Source organism: Capra hircus, chromosome 7, assembly GCF_001704415.2.
Source record: "Capra hircus breed San Clemente chromosome 7, ASM170441v1, whole genome shotgun sequence".
In the NCBI taxonomy this organism is placed as follows: domain Eukaryota; kingdom Metazoa; phylum Chordata; class Mammalia; order Artiodactyla; family Bovidae; genus Capra; species Capra hircus.
The window spans coordinates 84,064,085-84,087,611 of NC_030814.1; the positions used below are offsets into that span (position 1 = coordinate 84,064,085).

The following is a 23,527-nucleotide window of genomic DNA, read 5'->3' on the forward strand; positions in this document are numbered from 1 at the left end:
ACTGTAGGATCCCTGATGACTCAGATGGTACAGAATCTACCTGCAATGCAGGAGACTCAGGTTCGATCCTTGGGTTGGAATGATCTCCTGGAGGAGGAAATGGCAACCCACTCCAATATTCTTGCCTGGAGAGTTTCATGGACAGAGGAGCCTGTCAGGCTATAGTCCATGGGGTCACAGAGTCAGACACGACTGAGTGACTAACACAACTATCCACTATTTGGAAGAAGGGATCGGCAGAGATATTCCCATCCTGAGACCCTTCCTGCCTCTGGATCATCCTGGGCAGTATATGGAAGACTTTTACACTCAGTGGTCCAAGTCAGAAGTGCTAAAGTTGTTCTGGCTGTGGATGGATATGAAATCCTATTCTCTGTTAATGACCACTGGAAAAAATTAAACTTGCTGAGGTTAGTACAATGTTTCCCTAAGAGAGGGATTCTGTGACATTCCCTTAGCAGCCAAGATGCAATGAGAGACATAGGTTAAGCCCAGGTGGGTATGTAAAACCATCACAGAATGAGTCTCGTGGCAGCCTCTTTGCTCAGTGTCTATATAGGCAGGAAGTGTACCGGTGGAAGTTTTGAGAAAGTGCTTCACTTGTGGTTGCCACATGTGAGATGTGTGTTCAGAACTGATTACTTGAACATAGAACTCACAGGGGTCTTTTAAAGGCTCAAAAATCTCTCGAAGAACTTAAGAACAGGAAACCAAAGTCCCACCCACTTTACTGTACTTTGTCTGCCCCTGAAAATGTCTTTCCAACCATTTCTTCCTCTGCCTCCCCCAAGGACCAGATACACATCACTTAGAATTCTGGGCCTCGTTTACATACTGCTGGAAAAGTTGAGTTTGACCATAATGTGGTACATAATATAGCAGTTCAGATGATACCAGAGTTACCTTTATTTGCATTCATCACAGCTGTTACTTCATTTATCCTTCTGAAAGATAACTTTTGATCACATTAAATCTCAAATGTACTAAAGTTAAAAGTAAATAGAAGCCTGTGGTTGGTCTCTTCTTTAAACCATTGTTGGGAGCAAAAAAAAAAAAAAGACTTTGCAGTGTGTGTGCATGCACTGAAATACATTTTAGTGGGCATATTAAAGAAGTGCATTCTGAATGTGTCTCCAGCAGTTAGCAAGCTTCTTTAGTCAATTTCTGGTCTTCTTCATTGGGAAATATCACCATCTTTACAGGACAGGTTAAATAAACATTTGGAGAGTAAAAATGAATAATCTCTACAGGATTTGGGTTGTTTTTCAACTCTCCAGTGTTGAATTTTGGCTGCCTTTCCTGCAGTGTAAGGTTTGTCCCAGTGAAAGGTAATTCTCACTGGTAATAGCTAAGGCCGGTGTGCTGTTTCATTGAATGTAGATACAGTCTGAAATCAAATAGATTAATAAACCTATACAAAGGATCTCTGCTTGGAGAAGAATTGGAAAAGCAGAGGAAATGCTGATTTTGCTGAAATTATCATAATAGCAGATGCAGGGTACAAGTTGACAGTTATTTGATTGATGTCAATATTGTATAAATTTGACATATGTCATGTGTACCTAAGCACATATGCTTTAACAAAGAAGTAAATGAACTTATTTGACAGTTACATAGATCAAAAGAACATTAAAATCTGTCTGATAATATATAACAAATAATCAGAAGATCAAAGACCATTAGCCTATGAAGTGCTTCCCTAAATAATAAAAGCTATTTTAAAAGATTAACTTGTACAAATTCCTATTAAAACCAGTTGACCATTGATTATATGACTCTTGTCTTTTTGAATTCACAGTTGGAGCCACCCTTCTACTCTTAAATCTCGGACTTCTGTGTAAAATTCCTGAAAACACAAAGTTCCTTAGAACCAAAAGGCATAGAATCTTTGTATTAATTCAAAGTTTAGCCTACCATTTAGTCAGACAAGTGTGTAGCTTGCTATTGCATAGTACATGTCTATCCTAAAATCCTTTGTTATAATTATCGAGATAACTAATGAAATGAAAACTATTAATTTATAGTATCTTTAGGTAAATTTTGAGTTCTATGAATGTTCACATATCGACATATGTTGAAGCCATATATTTGAGTAAGGGTTTGTATCAGTTAGTTTTGCTGTATAGAACAGCAACAACAAAAAGCCTATCCCAAACTTAGGGATATAAAACAACATTTATGTATTAGCTGGTGATTTCTTGCTTGACTCTTTGGGCTGGGCTCACCTTGGTGGTTCTTCTGGTGGTCTGTGTGTATTCAGTTGGCAGATCAACTAGAGGCTGGAATTCCTGTGTCTCTCATGTGTCTAGCATTTGGCTGAGTGATGGGAGTGACTGAGCAATCTAGCACATTAGCCTGAGCGTCTGTACATGGTAACTGGCTTCTCAACAGCTGTAAGAGACAGGGCAAGCCCCAACATGCAAATGCTTTCCAAACCTTTGGTTATACCACATTTGCTAATGTCTCTCCAGACAGAGAAGGCATCATAACCGAGTCCAGCTTCCTTATACTCCACCTCTTAGGGGGTGGAGTTACCATGCATCTGTAACCATTTTTATTTTTCAAGCTATCATAAGGTTGAAATGAATTTAAATATATTTATAAGTGATGTTAGTATTTTCAATTACAGTACTATTATAGAGCCTAAGGGCATTCTCTGTGACCTGGAATTCTTAAAACTGACTTTTGTAGTGGAAATAATTTTGAATAGGAAAAAAAATTCAAGATTCACTGAGATTCCACATGAGATATGTATATTAGCTCTTGTTAATAAGGACATTTAATAGCTGTGGGCAATCAGGATGTGCCTACTTGCAAATGCCACCTAATTGTCATATATTTGAGCATTAATAATATCTAAGGAAATGAATACAAAGAAGTTCAGTGACTCTATTTTAGCCAACATTATATTGGATACCTGTAATAATTGAACTCTTAAATTGAAAAATTTACTAGAATGTTTTTATCTAGTTATATATGTAAATGTATAAAATGGTAGGTATTCCTATCTGTGTATAATCTGATTTCCATATTACACAAAGTGATCTGTTGTTTAGAAAGAAATCAGGTAGGAGGATATTACCCTTCACCCTCCACTCTGCTCCTCTAACAACGACACGTAAATCTCATTACCAATTAAGCTGCCTGCATGAGAGCCCATCAAATGCCTCCAAAGTGCTCTAGTTTCCTACATCTAATTACAAATTGCAGAATACTAATTTTGGTGTCAATCAATCTGAGAACCAGTATGCTGCACTAATACTCACTGGGGGGCATTGAATATCAATTTCTCTGTCTGCCTCTACCTTAGTTCAATTTCCTGTCCCTGAATTGTCTATTCTGTTTAACATTTATATCTATACCGTGTATATTGCTTTTTGCTTTTTATTATTGAGTAACATTTCCTACCAAAAGATGTCCTTTTTAAAAATAGTATCTGTCTTAAGGTAAACTACTTTAACCAGTTCATCATTTGGAATATTTCTTTTCTTTTTGTCATATGTAGGGCCTTGCTAAAATAAAATTAAATTTGCCCCTGCTTTTTGCAGAATTCAGGCTTCTATTGGTCCTAATAATAACCCTTTTATCTGTGCAAAATCCTAAGTTTTAACAATTCCTTTTCATATCTAGCCCTCCTACCAGACTGCTATCAAATTTCCTTTTCCTTTGGTGTGGAAACAGAGAAAGAAATCTGGGTTCAAGTTTGAGTCTGCCATTACCTGTGTGAGACTTGGAATAATTAGTACCTCTTTCCAGATCTCTGTTCCCTCATTTAAAAAATAGAGTCATACCTAACGTTGTGAGCATTAAATGAAATCATCCACATGTGGATTGCTTAGCATGGTGTTAGCACACATTCAGTGCTGGTCTGTACATCCGCTTGCAGTATCATCATAAATGTCACTTAAATGACTGTTCCCTGCAATTAATGGTGATTCCTTTTAAGCTACAGAGTTGAGATTTTAAAAACTAATTTTAGGGGACATCCGGCCTTTGTATGCAGACATACAGATTATACTTTAACAAGGCTGGATGACTTGGAGAGATCAGGGGAGGCAGATTCTATGCCCAGCTTCCCACCCCCACTGACACACACACATCAACTCTGATGTTTTCACCTGTTCACTCAATCTGTGTTTACCATGGGCACACTGTATGGTAACGAAACACACTTAATTCTCGTTCTTCTGGAGCTCGAAGCCTAGAGGGGAAGGGAAACAAGGGAAGGACGGTATCAAGGGAAGGATGGTAAGAATAAGATTGTACGCAGCACGCCAGCCTTCTCTGTCCATCACCGACTCCTAAGGTCATCATTTATCCGATGTCTCGGATAAATGTCTCCGAACTGTTTGGTTTAGGTCTGTTGTCCTAATGTAATTGTTAGTAACTTTCTCTTTATTCTTAAAAATGCCCTGGTTTAGACAGCAAATAATTTTCACTCTACCTATATTAAACAGTATGCATTTTACTCTGAGTGTAGGCTTCTAAGGGAGCCTTTGAAGAATTTTAAGGAAGATGATACCATATGATCTGTTTTTTAGTTGATGATTCATGAGTGAACACAGGAAGGAAGATTGAAAGGCTCTTCAGGAGTGGAGAAGACAGATACCCTTGCCCCGGAGTAGGATGGTGACACTGAAGATGGAGAGTTATGGATAGAGTTGAGATGTATTGTGGAGTTAGAATGGTTAGGTCCTAGTGATGGAGGCAATATAGGAGATGAGAGAGAGAGTTATTAAGAATAACTGAGGTTTTTAACTTAAACTGCTGAGTGGCTGGTTGGTTCCATTGCTTTAGTGGGAAATAATGGAGAGGAATGGAACCCCACTCCAGTACTCTTGCCTGGAAAATCCCATGGACGGAGGAGCCTGGTGGGCTGCAGTCCATGGGGGCGCTAAGAGTCGGACATGACTGAGCGACTTCACTTTCACTTTTCACTTTCATGCATTGGAGAAGGAAATGGCAATCCACTCCAGCACTCTTGCCTGGAGAATCCCAGGGACGGCAGAGCCTGGTGGGCTGCTGTCTATGGCTTCTCACAGAGTCGGACACGACTGAAGTGACTTAGTAGCAGTAGCAGCAATGGAGAGGAAACACTGAGTGAGGAATGAAGAAAGGGGAGAGCCAGGGCTCCATGTATAATGGGTTAAGTTTGAGAAGCCATGGAGATGTTGGGTGTTTTGCCCAATGGTAAATACCAGATACATAGATCTGAGTAATTCTAAGTAGACTTGAGATTCAGATCTTGTTTTTGGAATCCAAATCTCCTATACCCAAGAAGCCATCTTATATATAGTGCTTGGATATTCCTTCCTTCCATGTTTCCTGAGTCATGCTTGTGATGGATGCCTAAGCCTTTGTTTATGGGCACTTAGTTGCAACAGGGGTCCAAAAGCATATTTAAATAAATTTCTGAAAATGAGTAGCAAACTGTCTAACCTACAGCCATTTTCTTTCAGAAAAAGACAGGAAATGAAATTAGGTATGGTGAGACCCTCAATTGACAGATTAGGATGTCAGGCCCAGGGAGGTTATGTACTTTCACTGTGGTTGGCCAGGTTGTGGGAGAGCTGAAATTTACAGCCTCAGTCCTTATCCCTTCCAGGTCATGGTTCTTTGCAGAAAATCTGTGAACAGTCCTCTGGTGAGAGGTCATTTAGCAGATGTCTAGATGAGACAGTGGGTTTTGTTATAGCCCAAGTTAAGGGGAGGGTTTTATCTCCATTAGGGGAGGAAGACCATCTTCAACAGTCTTCCAGTTGTGAGCAGAGCTGGTTTGATTGTTCAGATTTTCCTTTGGCGAGAAGCACGTGTGTTTTGAGCGATACAGAGCACCCTATTGTGTGAGCCTCGTTAACCCATGCCTCAGCACAGCTGATGTGTCCATTTGCTGTGGAATGACAGCTGGGTGCCTGGCCCATCAACGTGGCTGCCGTTTCAGGTAGAGACAGCTGCTCTGCCACCAGGTATGGGGAGCTGAGAGAAGTAGGCTAGGCTGAAAAGGTCACTGCTTCTGGGGTTTGGACTGACCCTTGCTCACTGACTTGGTGGTGTTTGTTGGATGGAGTTCTCCAGATCCTCTTATCTAGTTGACCTCTGATTGTGTTAGTGCTTTCACTTGACAAAAATTAAAATGAGTTTCAGACAAAGGGACACAGTTGCAAGAGTCATCCTGCTAGAGCATGATGCTGATTTCATGCACCATTTGTGGTACCAGTCAGGTTTAAGCCGATTAATTAAACCATATCAAGCCTGAGAATGAAGTTTAAATTGTTGTGTATGGAATTACCAACACATTTCGTGATCATGGCTAGAGCAACATTTGTACAAGCCTTGGGTGTCATGTTTACCCGCGAGTGACTTGCTCTTTTCATCCACATCCCTCAGCTGTCACCCCATGTCTGGAGAGTGTGCCTGCAAGCCAGGCTGGTCGGGACTCTACTGTAATGAGACGTGTTCTCCTGGATTCTATGGGGAAGCTTGCCAACAGATCTGCAGCTGCCAGAATGGGGCTGACTGTGACAGTGTGACAGGACAGTGCATCTGTGCCCCAGGATTCAAAGTGAGTGGCTTGGGCTACTTCCACAGAAGGAGGAGAGGAGGGGTGCCACTTAGGGCACATTGATACCATGATTTATATGACCTTTCTCTGAAGTCCAGTGAATGTGCAAAAAACCGATCGCATCATTAACAAGGAAGAAAATAAAGAGAAAAAAAATAATGAGAGGTATAAATAATTACTTGAAAATGATGCCTGGGCAAGCTGGTAAAACTCTAAAGTGGCATTAATATTTAATAATTTAATTAATATATATCATGAAGTAAGATGTATTTTAATTATTCCTTATGTAACTATGTAATTATCTCATCATGTAGATAATTTATAGGCAGCAAAGAAATTACTTTTCCAAATAGGATACGTTTTATTGTCCACAGTTTATGTTTTAATTCCATGCAATTTGAAGTCATAGTTAGCATTTATTAGGTATTAACAGCCAAGGATTAGTAGTATGTAAGTTTTTCAGTCCCTTTGAGAATCCAGACCTTTCAAATACGCCTATAAGCTCATAAAGCAGAATTTTGCTAGTTTCCAGGATTTCTTAGCCACAGATTAGTAATTTTTGTTTTAAAGGAAAATGGGCTGCTCTTGAATTATTTTCTCCCATTTTAAAGAGAACATTAAACTGTGAAGAATGTTGATGATTATTCCAGAGCATATAATATAGAACGAGTGGGTCACAAAGTCTCAGAGCTGAGATCTTTACAGGGTTTTCTAACCTGGGTCACAATGCTTTGGTTGAGCCCTTGAATTAGCCTTAAGAGTCTCTTTGTCTCTTCTGCTTTTAAAGGAGGTGACCTCCAGTCACCTTCGGTGACCAACTTCTGTGTTTAATGCTCTCTGTCAGATAATAAATTGAATCATGCTCCAGGCTAAATGTGTTCTGTTTCTTTGCTGTACCTACTGATCATATTATATATTATATAAAGCAGTCTAGGAATCATTGCAATTTAATGTATAGTTCATATTTATGTTTATTTATAGACTAATTTTACAGCTGCAGCTTGTTTTTCTATATCTACATGTATGAGCAAGGACAGAGGATTTTGTGTTTGCTACCAAGGAAAAGTAATGAAGGCAGCAGGGTTTTGGGGGTCATATTCAATACTTTTATCCTAAATATAGGCCAGGTGGCATTGCCCTTGGATCTGTACAGTTTGTACATCTGAATAGTTATAAAACCATTTAAAAAAATACAATGTGTTAAAATGAGAGAGTATAATCAGCACAGCCAAGATATATTTTTATATATTTGTGTTGGCCGTATTTCAGACGGTCAAGCTGCACACATTTTCCTATTTGTGCTTGTCTAGGGAATTGACTGCTCCATCCCATGCCCTCTGGGGACCTATGGGATAAACTGTTCCTCGCTCTGCAGCTGTAAAAATGATGCTGTCTGCTCTCCTGTGGATGGATCTTGTACTTGCAATGCAGGTGAGTGGGTGAATGAGTCTGTTATCTGATTCCCAGTCCTGTTAGCTCCTAAAGACACAGGAAAAGAAACCTTGACCAGGATTCTAGCTCCAGCTTTGCCAAAATACAGTGCCCGGACTCAGCAAAGACCCTCACCTGGGAAGGGCTCTCCTGCTTTCCAGAGTCAAGGGGAGAGGCTCCCGTGAGATGATCTCTGAAGCTGCTGCCAGTTCCAAAAATCAATGAGTCTCTGTGCTTTGGGGAAGAGTAAGCAAGCAGACCTGTGTCTGTGCCCCTAAACTGATTGGCCTGGAGTCCTGACAAGAGATGCAGTCAAGCACCCGATTGTAAGTGGGGGCCAGAGCATCTTTATCCATAGTTTCTGCAGCAGCCAGGGCTGTGGACACTCACTGTTCATGGTTCATGGGGTCCTGCTTTAAAGATGGGGATGTTCTTTCAAACGCACTTTCCTTTTCCTTCCCATATAAATATTTTATTTCCTGACCTGCACAAAACTCCACACCCCACAGTGTGCATCACTGCATGTCAGATAGTGAGGTGCCCCCAACTTGATCTCTTTTCCCCCAGTAGCCCAGTAGTGCTTCTCCCTTGACAGCTGTGCCGGCGCTCTGGTTCAGTTCTGAGAAAGGCTTTACGTGGCACGGCAGAGCCCTGCTGCCCGCGCTAGGGCAGGGGCACTGCTGCCTACCTCCAAGATGTTTCTAAAGGGAAGTGTGGCTGAGAGAGGCTGGCCAGCTCCGTGCTGCCTTTGTTTGTTCACGTGCCCTGGCACTCTCGTCATCATGGCAGGCTGGCACGGGGTGGACTGCTCCATCAGCTGCCCCAGCGGCACATGGGGTTTTGGCTGCAACTTAACCTGCCAGTGCTTCAATGGCGGAGCCTGCAACACCCTGGATGGGACCTGCACCTGTGCCCCTGGATGGCGTGGGGAGAAATGTGAATTTCCCTGCCAGGTATGACTCAGCTGGGAGGGCCGGGAGGATCCGATGGCAGAGGGTTAGCTTATTTTTTGCAGACTTCATGATTTAAAGTCCCTTACTGTGAACCAAACTAGAGTCACTGTAGAAGAACTGAAATGTTTGAACTCAGATTGGATACAGGGTAAGAAGAGGGAAAGATGCAGAAATTGGTTAGGCAGCTTTGTGAGAATCCCTTTTATCCCCTCTCTCCTAGTTCCTCCCACCTCTCCCCCTGTTTTCTCTGTTCTAATATACCCATCTCTTCATGGCAACCAGTCATCAGTATTTGTCAAACATCCAGTGTATGCCTGTCAACTCTCCAAACATTGTGTTTCCATTATAATGGGAATCCCCCAGCCTTTGGGGTGGAAAGTGGCAGGGCATTGAATGGGGGGGTGGTGATGGTGTCACAGAAGGGCTCAGTGAGGTGGTGAAAGGTTTGGAAACAGCCGTCTTTTAGCACAAATATCTCTGGAGTCACCCAGATCTCCATAGATTTCCATGGTTCAGTGCCGACTCCCTCCCCTTCACCTACTTTGGAGATACGCCCCTGCCCCCGTACTGAGTCTGCCGCGGGCCAACAAGAGTGGGCAATGGACAGTGCATCCTGTAGTAACAGTCCATTTCACTTTCTCCCTCTAAAGTACGGGGCCAGCTTCCTTCCCTCTATTCCATAGCTTTCTCTCCCTAGGCAGTTATTTTCTCCCAACCCATTAAGCATTCTCTCAGTGGTATGAATGCTGTGCCTCCTGGGGATCACGCGATGATGAAGTGACACCATGACCCCCTGAACTGGACAGCTCCAGGGGGCCCTTCCACAGAGCGCTTTTCTCCCTGGGCTTCCTCCTCATTAAGTGCAACCCATTTCCCAGCTAAAGAGCCCGGGGTGCTACCCCATGCCCTCCAAACCCCTAGCACACAGTTTTGGTAGTTTTGCCTCCTGTCACCCGCCAGTGAGCAGATTATCAGTGCTCTGAGATGGGCTTCAAGATCACCTTTCACTTATGCAAGTCTAGGTGTAGACAAATCAAATCTACACCATCTTGGCTGTTTTTTTGGTATGTTATTAGATGCATTAGTAAATCAGCCACGGCTGGAAATGGTTTTTAGTGGCTCATATTATGGCAAAGCTAAATCCTATAAGCCTGGGCAAACATTAGCAGAACTTAATTTAAAAAAAATGTTTTATCTTAATAATCACTAGACAAATAAATATGTCATTTAACACCTACTAAAATGGCAACCCACTCCAGTATTCTTGCCTGGAAAATCCCATGGACAGAGAAACCTGGCGGGCTATAGTCCATGGAGTTGCAAAGAGTCAGACACAACTGGGTGACTGAGCATGCAGTCGCCTGTTGAATGCTGGTTCTGGGTGCCTCCCTGTTTTTTCACAGCCCCTGTTGTCCTTAGTGCTCGGTGCTGTGGGAGGTTTGCAGTGCCCTCCCTCAGTTCCTCAGGACCTGGCATGAAGGAACAGGGCTTGTAAATGTGGAGCTTTCATTCCTCTCCCACAAACTAAATGGTCACGTCCGTGAAGAGTCTCATCTCCGCTGGACCACCAACGCGGATGTGCATGTGAAAACATTAAGGTCTGGGAGGGGATGATGGGGAGGGTGTGCCAGCACGCAGTCCACCCCTGCCTAGGAGCTTGACTCAGAATGCCTCGTGCTGTTCAGATGTCATCATGGGAGAAAGGATGCTGATTAGGAAAAAGTGACAAAAGGTATTCATTTCTCCTTATAGTTCTGTGTATCTCACTGGCAACTTATGGACATGATCTTAATTCAATTAGAACTATGTTGTTTTTTAAATTTTGGGGGCTTCTTTTAAAAAAAACGTTATTGGAGTATAGTTAATTTACAACATTGTGTTAATTTCAGGTCTACAGCAAAGTGAACCAGTTATACATATACATATATCCACTCTTTTTTTTTTAGATTCTTTGCCATATACAGAGTGCTAAGTAGATTTCCCTGTGCTAAATAGTAGGTCCTTATTAGTTATCTAGTTTATATTTAGAAGTATGTATTTCTCAGTCCTAATCTCCCAATTTATCCCTCCTCTGTCCCCTTACCCCCTGATAACCACAAGTTTGTTTTCTACATCTGTGATTCTACTTCTGTTTTGTAAATAAGTTGATTTGTACCACTTTTTTTTTTTTTTTAAGATTCCACATATAGGGCTTCTTTATGTGGATCAGAGTCTTCTTTTTCCACTAACAAATAGAACGTTCTGTAGGAGAAAAAAAAATTCTGGGGTTGTGTGTGGGGATGGATGTTAACTAAACTTATTGTGGTAATCATTTCACAGTATATATAAATATCAAATCATTATGTTTTACCCCTGAAACTAATGTAACGTATGTGAATTATACCTTAGTGGGGGGAAAAAAATACCCTACAGGTAAAAATACCCTACTCCTTACAAGGAGTACTGAACTATTTTATAAAAATCTTTAGGAACAAAAAGGCAATATTTTTATGAGTTATGGCTCACAATAAGATAAATATTCTTTTAATTAATTGGCATGCTTATCTATGCACACCAGCATATTGACATAGTTGGTTTCACCATTTGTATGCTAGACGTAAACTAAGGTTTGAGTGTTTTGAAAACACTATTTGTAGCCAGTATTTTAGGAGCCAAGAAGACATGGGAGGAGGTGATTGTAATGCATGCTGCTGAGAAGTGTTTTGGAGGGGAGGGTGCTGTTTGTTAGATGGCTGACTGAGGTTGCCTGCTGTGGGATTCCCATCGCTCACCGCTGTCTTCCATGTAGGATGGCACTTATGGGCTGAACTGTGCTGAGCGCTGTGACTGCAGCCATGCAGATGGCTGCCACCCCACCACGGGTCACTGCCGCTGCCTCCCCGGATGGTCAGGTGAGAGCCGTGGGCCACTGCTTGAAATGGGAAGCATGCCAATTTGTGCCTAGTGCTGTTCCTTGCTACCTCAGAGAAACACTCACAGGTCAATCTTTCCTCCCCCCCGCCAAAAAAAAAGAAAATATGGTAATATCTCCAGTCAGGTGATAAATCTTTACCCTCAAAACATTACTGCTAGGCCTAATTAATCTGTGGGCTTCCCTGGTGGCTCAGTGGTAAAGAATCTGTCTGTCAATGCAGGAGACATGGGTTCAGTCCCTGATCCAGGAAGATACCCTGGAGGAGGAAATGGCAACCCACTCCAGTATTCTTGCCTGGGAAATCTGATGGACAGAGGAGCCTGGTGGGCTACAGTCCATGGGATCACTAAGAGTCAGATATGACTTAGCGACTGAACAACAACAACAATCAGTCTATAATCCAGGGATGACTTCTTGTTGAATCATGCAATGGCAGTTCTCTTGAGACTTCAGGTAAGGTCTCACTATCAGTGCAGATAACCAGCAACTTCTTTATAGGTAGGTATATAGATAGGTATATAGATAGACAGATAGACTCTCACATCATAGAATTCACCTATTTAAAGTGTAGAATTTAATATGTTTTAGTATAGTCAAAGAATTGTACAGTTATCAATTTTAGAAAATTTTCATTGTCCCTCCCAAAACCCCGTTAGTACCTATTAGCAGCCATTCTTCATTTACTCCCAATCCGCGGCCCCACCCCTTTTGCCCTACCCTAGGCAACCACTTTCTGTTTCTGTAAACTTGCCTATATGTGGTGTTTTGTATCTGGGTTCCTTCTGTTAGTGTATGTTTTTAAGGTTCTTCCATATTGGAGTGTATATCAGTACTTCATTCCTTTTGACTGCCAAATAATATTCCATTGCTTGGATAGACCGCATTTTATTTACCCATTTGTTCATTGATAAATATTGGAATTGTTTCCACCTTAATTGGATATTATGAAAAATGCTGTTATTCATGTACAATTTTTGTGTGGATGTATATATTTTTGGTATATACTTAGGAGTGAAATTGCTGGGTTGTATGGTAACTCTAAGCTTAACCTTTTCAAGAACTACTACACTTGTTTTCCAAAGCATCTGCACCATTTTGCATTCCTACCAGCAATGTATGAGATTTCCACTCCCCACCACACTTGTTATTTATCCATCTTTTCTGATTACAGCCATCCTGGTGGGTGTGAAATCTTATCTCATTGTGTTCTTGATTTCCATACCCTCAATAAGTAATGATGTTGAGCGTCTTTTCATGTGTTCATAGGCCATCTGTGTATCTTGTTTGTAGAAATGTCTTCAGATACTTTGCTTGTTTTTTAACTTGGATCTGTCGTATTATTGAGTTGTAATGTTTCTTTGTCCCCTAGCTCTATGACCTTTTCATATATATGAGTTACAAATATTTTTCCTCTGTGAGTTATTTTTATCTTTCTTGATGATGTCTTTTGCCACCAAAAAGGTTTTATATTTATAAAGTTCAGTTTATCTACTTTTTCTTCTGTTGCTTGTACTTTTGGTGTCTAAGAAATCATTGCCTAGTCCTAGATAAAGGAGATTTATGCCTCTGTATTCTTCTTAGAGTTTTATAATTTTAGCTTTTACATTTAAGTCTTTGATACATTTTGAGTTTGTTTTGGCATATGGTGTGCATAAGGGTCCAAATCCATCCATTGTTTATGTCAAAATCCTGCTGTCCCAGCACCATTTGATGAGAAGAGCCTTCTTCCCCCTATTGTATTGTCTTGATAACCTTGTCAGAAATCAGTTGACCATAAATGTGACTTATTTATTTCTGGGCTGTCAGTTTTATTCCATTGACAAATATGTCTATCCTTATGTAAGTAACATACTGTTTTGATTGCTGTAACTTTGTAGAAAATTTTAAAATTGGAAAGTGTGAGTCTTTCAACTTTGGTCTTTTTCAAGATTGTTTGGCTAGCCTGGGTTCCTTGAATTTCCCTTTGTGTTTCTGGATCAGCATGTTAATTCCTGCAAAGAAACAGGGTGGAAATTTAAAGAGAATTGAGTCTATATATCCATGACAGGAATAGTGCCAACTTAACAATATTAAGTCTTCAGATCTTTGAAAATAAGGATGCCATCAGTAACCTTTGGAGTGGTGTCTCTCAGCTCTTTGCAATTTGTTGAGAGCTTCTTAGGCTTCTGACAAACTGAAACAAACTTCTTGTGTTTGATTTCTAGTGTCTGAGAGCTACCTTCAGAACAAGTCAAGGCTTGTGTAACAGACTTTATTTTCTGTCACTAGGAGCTACCCACTGAAACACAGACTCCACAGTCCTCCAGTTCCTCCTTGACTTGCAAAGACTGAGATAACTCTGACTCTACAGTATGAAATTCCACTTTCCCATGTTTCTACTTGGTTCTCAGTTACTACATGTTAAAACTATTAATACATAGGAATTAAACCAGATTTTGTGACTTCGCAGGGGTTCCTGAAGTTCTCAAATGGAGTGACCACTACTAAGTTCTCAATGACCACAGTGAAGCAATTAGCGTTTTTAACCCCCTGGCGTATTCAGGGCTTTTCTAATAGAGAAGCCACATCATTTGTTTTGGGCCATACTCCACCAAGGCTACTTTTGTCTTCTGAATGTAGAGGAAATGTGACATGTTCCTGGACCCACCAGTCATTGATCAAGTATACACCTGCTTTGACGGTTTAGAACCAGCTTGTGAAAAGCATGCTGTTGTATACATGAGAAAAGCAGGAGATATGATTTGGCCTGAAGCCAGCCAGAAAATGTGTCAGTTGCATTCCATAGTCTGGGTCATGGGGTAAGACAAATGATCCCATCTGGCCTTAGACCTGTGGAGCTCCTGCCGGAATGCAGGGGCTTTGTCACACGGCATAATCTTGTAATCCTCTGTCCATCTGTGACTGGTCTGCTTCTCCAAAGGGAGGAAGTTTTGCTGCTTCATTGTTCTATCACTTGTTGCTCACCATCTCTTTGCTTCCTGGCTCCAGGGTCTTACTTCTCTGGGTCTTCTGTGTGGACTCTTGGTCTGTTAAGAATCTAAGGCTGCCGGGAGACATTGTTTAGAGAGGTCATCCCCCACACTCACAGAACACACTTGTATAAGCAAATGTGTATACAGGAAAAGAAAATTGCTGAAGTTTTGAAAAACACCCTACAATTGGATCAAGGATTGCCTTGTTTTTCTAAAAGAAAAGTAGACTCTGTATTATTTCATTGTCAACATTGGGTAGACGTATCATTTTTCATCACAAACTTATTTTGAATGAGTGCTTCATATGGACATTTTGAAATAAAAAAAAACTTTGCTTTTCATTTAGATATCAGGTTTGGGGCAAAATAAATAACCTCAATTCAGGGAAGCAAGTGATTCTCTTTCCTTTCTCCTTGCTGTGGAGTTTGCTCTCGGTGATATGTAGAGAATTGCTAAAGAGGGTAGCAAATATGGGGGATAAAAGCAAGGGCTTTGCGAAAGAATCAGTGAAATCTAACTTGGAAACCTGGACTCTTCCCTTGACCAGATTATCGAGATTTGATCTGTAGAGACACCAACAGTGCTCGGCTGCTGAGGACCCTGAGGAGAGATGGATCTGGCCTAGGAGTGTGAGGATTGAAAAAAAAAGGGTTAGAAGAGCTTTATCCCTCCTTACAAAGAAATGGATATACTGACACTGAGGCAGTCAGGCTCTAACGTGCTATAGAGAGGAAGTCAGCTTGCTGTCTCACCAAGGTGCTCATTCACCACCTTTGTAACTTCATTCTCTTTTCTAATGTTTGACGGTCTTTTTTTTTTTTCTTAAAGGAAATGAGACTCTTATTTGTTTATACTATAATTGATTGTCCCATTTTACCTAGTCATAAAATAAGTCTTCAAAATGTACTGCCATAAATACTAACCAAAAGTTGCATCTGACATTCTAGATACTATTTCCAAAAGAAATGTACCATTTTTCAAAAGAAGAGACATGCACTTTTATTATATGCTGTTAATTAAAACCTTAATTTATTGATGTGTTTAGCCAATAGGTTACTTTATCAAACAGAGGCAGATTGCAGTTAAAAAAAAAAAAGAGAGAGAAAGAGAAGAATGAAACATCCTTGTGTCCTGGGCTTCGTCTCCCACACCTCTGTTACACACACACACACACACTAATAAGTGAGATGACTTTTCAAAATCATTATCCTGAAATTCCAGAAATATAATTAGGTCTATGTGTATGTGTGTTTCCAGAGTAGTGGAGTGATATGCTTTGTAAAGTACTTCCCCAAAACACTAGAAACATGCCCCTGTTCTTCTCTCCTTCCTTTCCTCTCTGACTTCAGTCAGCTAGATCACCTCTTTGCTGAGTGTTACAGCTAATCAAGATTTCTTTCCAGCTGTCTGGGAGGATAAGCAGCCTCCAGCCTGGTTCCCAACCCTGGCTGAGATCACTGTCACCTGGGAGCTCCTTTAACTGGTATATTCTTGGCCCCACTTCAGACCTACTGAATGAAAGTCTGGAGGGTGGGTGAGAAGGATGGAGCCACTGCCAGCCCATAAAGTACCTTTTGTATAAATTTAGAAAAGGTTTGAAATGCCTCAGAGTGTGCTTCTTGGTAGTAGAAAACAACAAGCTAGATTTATGCTCTGACTTAGCCCTTTAGCCAAAGGCTTTTGTGCAGTGTGCAACCTGCACAGCCTTACTTGGTGGCTTTGTCTGTTACTTGAAAAGGAACCCCAGTAATTGTAGTAGCCATTACCCATCTGTGGGCTGGCCTCTGCTCTACCTTGCCATTCTAATGATTGAAGAAGTTGAAGTCCAGGGGAACATTTCTGCTACAGAAAGCCTCATAGCCAGTGGCAGAAGACTAGAAGAAGCTTAGAGATATCTTTCTAAGTGGCTCTACCCGCACCAACTTTGACCAGCTGAGTAAGGGAGCTGCAACTCCAGGTACTGATCTGTGACGCCTGAATTGTCATAGTAAGCAAATGAATGACTCACTAGTTGACCCTTCAAGGTATTGGGGGTGGACAGGGGAGTGGGAAAATGTAGCATATGCTTTGTTACGTGTTTGTGGGCTTGGGAGAGGCAGTAACTTGAAAGCAAAACATGGGGTCCCTAAAGTGAGGGTGAAGGGAGGCACCCACCTTCCTAAAAGAGAGGCTGCAGAAAAAGCCAAGCTTCTAGCTTCACCAGTCTGCCCGGCATCCTGTCCTGTTTGCTTTTATCTGGGTCCAGACTAAGGCAGACCATGATTTCTGGGGTTTGCTGTTGCCACTGCAAATGCAAACATCTCTGATTTACATTACTTACTTATGAAAAAATGAAAAAAACTTATAGTTTTCAACCTGGTGACCAACAGTAGATCCTTTTTAATGGACCTTTAACATTTACATGAATAGTATACAAAGAGAAAACTTTGATTTAACGACCGTTTGCGGAGTGTCTCCACCTTGTATGCAACTGCGGTGTTTGGTGCTGGGAGCAGGAAGATGAGGTGGTACCAGCTCCTGGTGGCAGGAAGGTGCTTATAGCTCCCAGGGAAGGCACTGGGCGGGCAGAGGTCGATACACTGGGGAGTTGTTTGTCTGTACTACTGTATGCCTTGGGTGTCCAGAGGATTAGAAAAGCAGAGACAGCGTTATGACCAAGTATTCAGTTGCTGAGTGTCTTCGATTCCTCTCCCCTATAATCACCAAACCCAGTGATTATTAACAAATCACACTCTTCACTGTAATAGATAGTTAGTAGTTGGTTGCTTGGGAACAGGACATCTAATTGAAATCATTTCCTTCATTCACTGATGCCCAAATATTGCAATTCTGGCATAAGGAATATAAAATATTAAGCAAGACCAGGAGTTTGGGTTAGATCTCTGAGAGGGGGAAATAATAACACCCCAAATGATTTATTTACTGCGTTCACATAATCACAAATGCCTAGTGAATGCTGATTTCACGTGAAGGCCGCAGGCATAATGCATCATGCATTAAATGCATGAGCATTTCTTTAGAGCTGCTTAGCTGAAGTTTATCACGATCACTCAGCCATTGCCTAGCAACTCTTGAGGGCTATCAAAGAGCTCTTTGTCTTTGGTCCTGGCAAAAGCAGTCCCTCACAGATCTCCTTATCAGCGTTAGAACATTTATCAGGAAAAAATACTTGCATTGAACCAGAGAATCCTACAAATTTAAAGATATACCTTTTCTGTTTTGTCCCTTCTTCCAAATAGTGTAGGAAATTGTTTCCCAAAGTAACTCATATTAAAGCCTCCATCTGTACTTTGATAAACATTCCAAAGGAATTTCCTCAAGATATCCTTTAGATCTCCGGTTGCTTTATAATCTGGACTAACATTTAAAATCACAGACCTGAGCTAATGAAAGTCTGTCTTGCCCCAGATAAGGAAGGCAGACATTTCCACTCCCTTAGCTAGCAAGGGTCCTCATTTTAGGTATACAGAATATTAACATGTTGGGCTTCCTGGTTGGAATGTTCTTCTCATATCTTCTTCAGAGAAACAAAGAATGGTATGGTTGCTCCATCCAATTAGAAAATGGTCCTGAATATTATGTTGGAAAGAGGAACTGTGCTTATTGACTCATTCAAAAGACATTTATTTAGCATCCTTCATGTACTGGGCACTGCAGTGACAATAATAGGCACCAACTCTCATGGGGCTGTGAGAATTCTTTTATTACCCTGGATGGAGTATGGACTGGAGAGTGGTCTTTCCTCTGCATTCTCTTCTGTACTTCTCTGGAATTCATCTCCCTCAGGTGCCATTGATTTAGTTCAAGACCTTGCCATTTTTTTCACTGTTAACCGAGGAGGAATCTCATACTCCGTAGAATGGCATCCTTGACTCCTCCTTTTGTGACCACTGCTTGGCTGCCTCACTGTCTTTCTTGCTTTTCCCAGCACCAATTTCAGCTGTCGCCAACACTTTTGACTTCTGAAGGATAGACACATACTTCTTAGGGCCTGAGCCTTGCACCGCCATCCTATTAGCCTGGGACCCTCCTCCACCTTCACAAGCTACTTCCTTCCCTGATCATGATCTCCAGACAGGATTGGATATGTCTCTCCTTGGGGCCATTGTCACTCTAGAGTTGGAGGTCTTTCTTAGAGAACCTGTCATTAGCAAGCCAGCAGTGTCTAGACCCCTTCAATCTTTATTGAGCTGAATTCTCTTTTCTGTCTTTGAAACAAGGAAACAAAAAGGTGTCTTATAGGACTCCAGCAAGGTTGGCAAAGAGTTAGATGAAATCAGTGGAAATAAGTAAGGCATAAAAAAGACACACACAACACCCAGCCGCCTACCTTACCCCACAAAATAGTTAAAGCAAACTTACAATTCCCTATCCGGAGAAAGTTTCACTTTAGGGTTAGCCTAATATGGAAGGCACATCATTGTCCATATACTAACTGACCTAGAAAAGCACTTATCCCAGGGCTACTTCCTGAATTTCAGTTAGCCTTTCAGATTTAAATTTCACAGTGATTTATTTCTTAGGCTTCTAACAGGTATGCTTTCTAAAATACTAATTTTCTAAAGGTGATAACCCCTCAGTAATAATAAATTTATCTTATCCCTTTCTGACTATAAGATGAAGCAAAAGATGACAGAAGGGCACAGAGGTCTGAAAGGGATGCATAGCAACAGGCGAAAAAGGTGAAGCAAGAGGGGAAAAGACAGCTTCATGCCTTTTTCCTGGAGTTGCCACCTGACTGAGACATGCCTTATGTTTGTCTCCAAATAGACTTGGCATTAATATCTGCAAAATGATGACTGACTGTTACTAGTGATAGAGAAAAAGAAAAGGAATTGAATTTTCAGGGGGAGTTGGTAATAGAATTGTTAAAATTTACTTGCCAAAAAAAGACTTCTTTGCGGCCCTAAAATAAATTATTTAAATGTGAGCTTGATTCTGTTGAAATATACTCACGTGATTAGAGAAAGAAGTCTTGATAGGTGATCTCTAGAATTACCTGATTCTTCAGAAATGAAATGATGGGTAAATTATGAGAAAAAAAGCTTATCTTTGCTATGGATCTCCTTGCTATATCAGGGGCCTTGTTACATCTATGAAAATTACCTTGATAAAGTTGATTTTAACTGATTGTTATGCTAACCAGCTGGACAAACTTATTACGGAGGAGGAAATAGGTATAAAAAAAGGATCCCTTTATTCTGATTTGCCAATCTGCCCTGGAGTTATTTTTCTGAACATGCTCTAATTGAGAATGTGTTAATTAATATGTACATCATGATAATCTCTAATGTGGAAAAGCAGCATATACTTTTTGATGTAGAGTGTATTCCATTCCATTTTAACTGCACTTTATGAAATGTCATGTAAAAACCTGTTAAGTAGCTGATAAACTAAACCATGTAAATGGCTATATCTCTACCTCCCTCAAACTCCTACCCCCCAAAAAACAGTGTCAAAACTCAGGATTAATTTTCAGGGTGATTTTCAGATTATCCAAATATTCACTCAGCTTCCACTTCTCTAAAATCCTAAGTGGGATTTGCTAGGTAACTCCAGACCAAAATGGCCAGGGCTGTCTGGGTCTCTATGAGACAAGTGTCTCATTTTACCTGCTGTAACACAGGAGTCCTGGCTCATGATCGGAACCTGAACTTGAATTAGAGAAAGAAACAGGTTACCTTTGTGGGTACTTCTTTCAAGTTTGCAAAACAAACTTTAGATTTGCAGCCTCTTTCTAAGTGGTTTGGTCCTTAGTCCATTTGCTGCGTCTGCCTAGTAATTGTGAGTCAGAACACTAGCTTAGACTTTGGGACTGTTTTAGCGTGCTTAGAGAATAGAGCATTTGCAGTCCCATCTCAGTTTTTCAAAAGAGATTTGCAAGAGAGATCAAATATTTGTGAGCTCAAGGGGAAAAAAATCGTAGTAGACCAGAATTCTGCATTTTATTCTACAGGGAACACTTAAACCCCAGTTGGCTTCTGACAGGCCTGCTCGCCTTTCTTCAGCCAGCAGTCCAGGCTGAAATAACAGTCTGTTGTCAATTCCAGCGAGACACAATGAGGCCTGTGCTTTTTCATGCCTGCTTAACGGCCTTTACCACGAGGAAGACTTTCAGATGGAGAAAACCAGGAAGAGTGAAAAGTGGAGTTATTTCGGTAGGAATGACTGGCCACCAATTAACAGTGTTCACGTTAGGGTTTGGAACTGCTTCTGTATTAAGGTTCAGGCCATGGTAACTTTTCTCCTAATCAATTTAAGAGCAAAAACTGTAATACAAAACATGGACTTGTCAGCCTCCTTAGTGCAAGCAGAATTCTCATTCTGGAAACGTCAGAGTGGGAGTGGGCTGCTGCTTACCATGTTTTCCCTTGGTCGGAGGCCAGCAGTCGCTGGTTCCCTCCTAATTAGAACTCATTGCCTCTCAATACAGAGAGCATTTCTTTGAGTTGTGAAGTACTGTGACTTACAAGAAAGAGGCCCCTATGGTATTTCGAATACGAATTTACAAAGGAGCCTTCCATTTATCTGAAATAAAACCTGGTTTTATTTTTTGCAACTTTGGATTTTCTGTATGTTTCTTTTAGGCATTTGTTCACTGGTGACTGACTCTAAAGTTTCTCTGTTTCCAGACTAAGAGTTAAATACCTGCATATGGGTTCTCAATAATCAATCACTTAGATAACAGCTATGAGTAAGATCATTTGTGATATCCTGCCTGCGCTGGATTAAATGTTTAAAGAGGACTTTGGCGGCACAGATTAGTATATCTTTCTGTCTTGCATAATGTATTTTCAAAATATTTAAAAATTTTGTTTGTTTGCTCCAGGGGAAGATTTTCTTTATGTAAAATTATTTAACCACCTTTTTCTTACTTTATCTTTCTATGCTTTGCCTACTTTTCTATAAAAAATAAAGAATGGGGAAGGGAGGAAGGCGCTGATGGCTAAATCATATAGTATTTTTGATAAATTTTGCCTTCAATAGACAGAGCCCTTGGGCTTCTTCTCTGCTTTCTCCTCCTAAGAAAGAAAAATCAGTATAACAAAGATGTTTTATTCCTTCTCCTTTATGATGCTATAGAGAATAGTCCTGGGATTATTTTAATGTTATGATATATGATACAATATATGATGATGAACTGCTGTGTATACGTGGATTTTAAGTTTTGGATCATCCTTGCTCACTGCTGCCCATGATAACTCAGGTTTGATATGGTGACCTTGGTCCTGGTCTCTGACTTAGCGTCTGAGGCACCCACACTCACGGCGTCTCACTCAGCCTTCCCGTGTGCCTCGTTCCAGGTGTCCACTGTGACAGCGTGTGTGCTGAGGGGCGCTGGGGCCCCAACTGCTCCCTTCCGTGCTACTGTAAAAACGGGGCTTCCTGCTCCCCCGATGACGGCATCTGTGAGTGTGCGCCAGGGTTCCGAGGCACCACTTGTCAGAGAAGTAAGTGTCTCCTTAGCCACCACTTCCCGTCTTCCCTTCTCAGATCACCGTGTACAAAATTATTATCTCTCAGTTCACAGAGATGATCTCTTGCAGTCGAGGGCAGAGGAGAGGCATAGGGCATCCTGTCCTTTACAGAGCTGTCCTTGCTCCATAGCCCTGCCCCAAAGGCTTCATTTTTTCCATCCTGCAGGACTAAGCTAACAGATGGGGCTCTAGCCATTTCTTCTCAGTAATGATTTCATTGCCTCATTGGCACCATTGTCGGTTTCTTGATCCTGCCTTAAACCTTGCAAATGGTGTTCCAGAAATCCATTGACCTGTAACTATTTTATTCAGCCATTTTGGCATTGGCCTTACCTCAATTACCAGAAGTCAACATCAGCCAAACCTAGCGGCAAATTATACATCCTGCTCATAGTCTGAAAGCCAGTGCTCTCGGGGAAAAAGGATTGCAGAGTTAAAAATGGGGACTGATGACATGGGTCAATAGAATTTTCGAGTTAGAGAGTATGAATCCATAAGATTTCCCTAAGTCTTTTAGTAAATGTAATAAAAAATGAATATATGACTAATTATAAGATACATTATTCTATTTTTTAATTATTAGTTTTTGTACTAAGAGTTCTATGCTGTCTTTCTGTACTTAAATCCAAATAATGTTTTGTGAAGAACCTAATTATGAAGCATTTTGCTTTTTCACTTTTCAATCACAATCATTAACCTGAACCATTTTGAGGAGGAACAATCTTTTAATTCTGACTGTAGATCTATTTATTGCCAGTAATGACTCTTAAGGAATAAAGGATTAACATGTGAGTATTTATTTGGGCCTTGTTAGTATTTAGAATTTTCTTTCTCTCATTTATTTGCTCAATGAAAATTCTCTAGGCCCTTGCTCTATGCCAAGCTTCAAGCTAATTGGGGCCATAAATGGGAAAATAAAGAGAACTAAGACATTTGCTTGCCCTCAAGCAATTCAGAGTTTGCTAGCTTCTTTTCACGGAGAAGGCGATGGCACCCCACTCCAGTACTCTTGCCTGGAAAATCCCATGGGCGGAGGAGCCTGGTAGGCTGCAATCCATGGGGTCGTGAAGAGTCGGACATGACTGAACGATTTCACCTTCGCTTTTCACTTTCATGCATTGGAGAAGGAAATGGCAACCGATTCCAGTGTTCTTGCCTCTCCAGGCAAGAACATCAGGGATGGGAGAGCCTGATGGGCTGCCGTCTATGGGGTCGCA

The 23,527-nt window shown here is 41.1% G+C and overlaps 1 protein-coding gene across 1 annotated transcript in view; it reads left to right on the forward strand.

The window, feature by feature from the left end:
* The window catches only part of MEGF10 (multiple EGF like domains 10), a 184,239-nt gene that overhangs the window by 135,182 nt on the left and 25,530 nt on the right, over positions 1 to 23,527 (forward strand). The window contains exons 10-14 of the mRNA XM_005682686.3: positions 6,388 to 6,562; positions 7,873 to 7,993; positions 8,783 to 8,946; positions 11,735 to 11,837; positions 22,137 to 22,283. Of these exons, the coding sequence (XP_005682743.2) occupies positions 6,388 to 6,562; positions 7,873 to 7,993; positions 8,783 to 8,946; positions 11,735 to 11,837; positions 22,137 to 22,283 (710 nt within the window). The remainder of the gene's footprint in view (positions 1 to 6,387; positions 6,563 to 7,872; positions 7,994 to 8,782; positions 8,947 to 11,734; positions 11,838 to 22,136; positions 22,284 to 23,527) is intronic.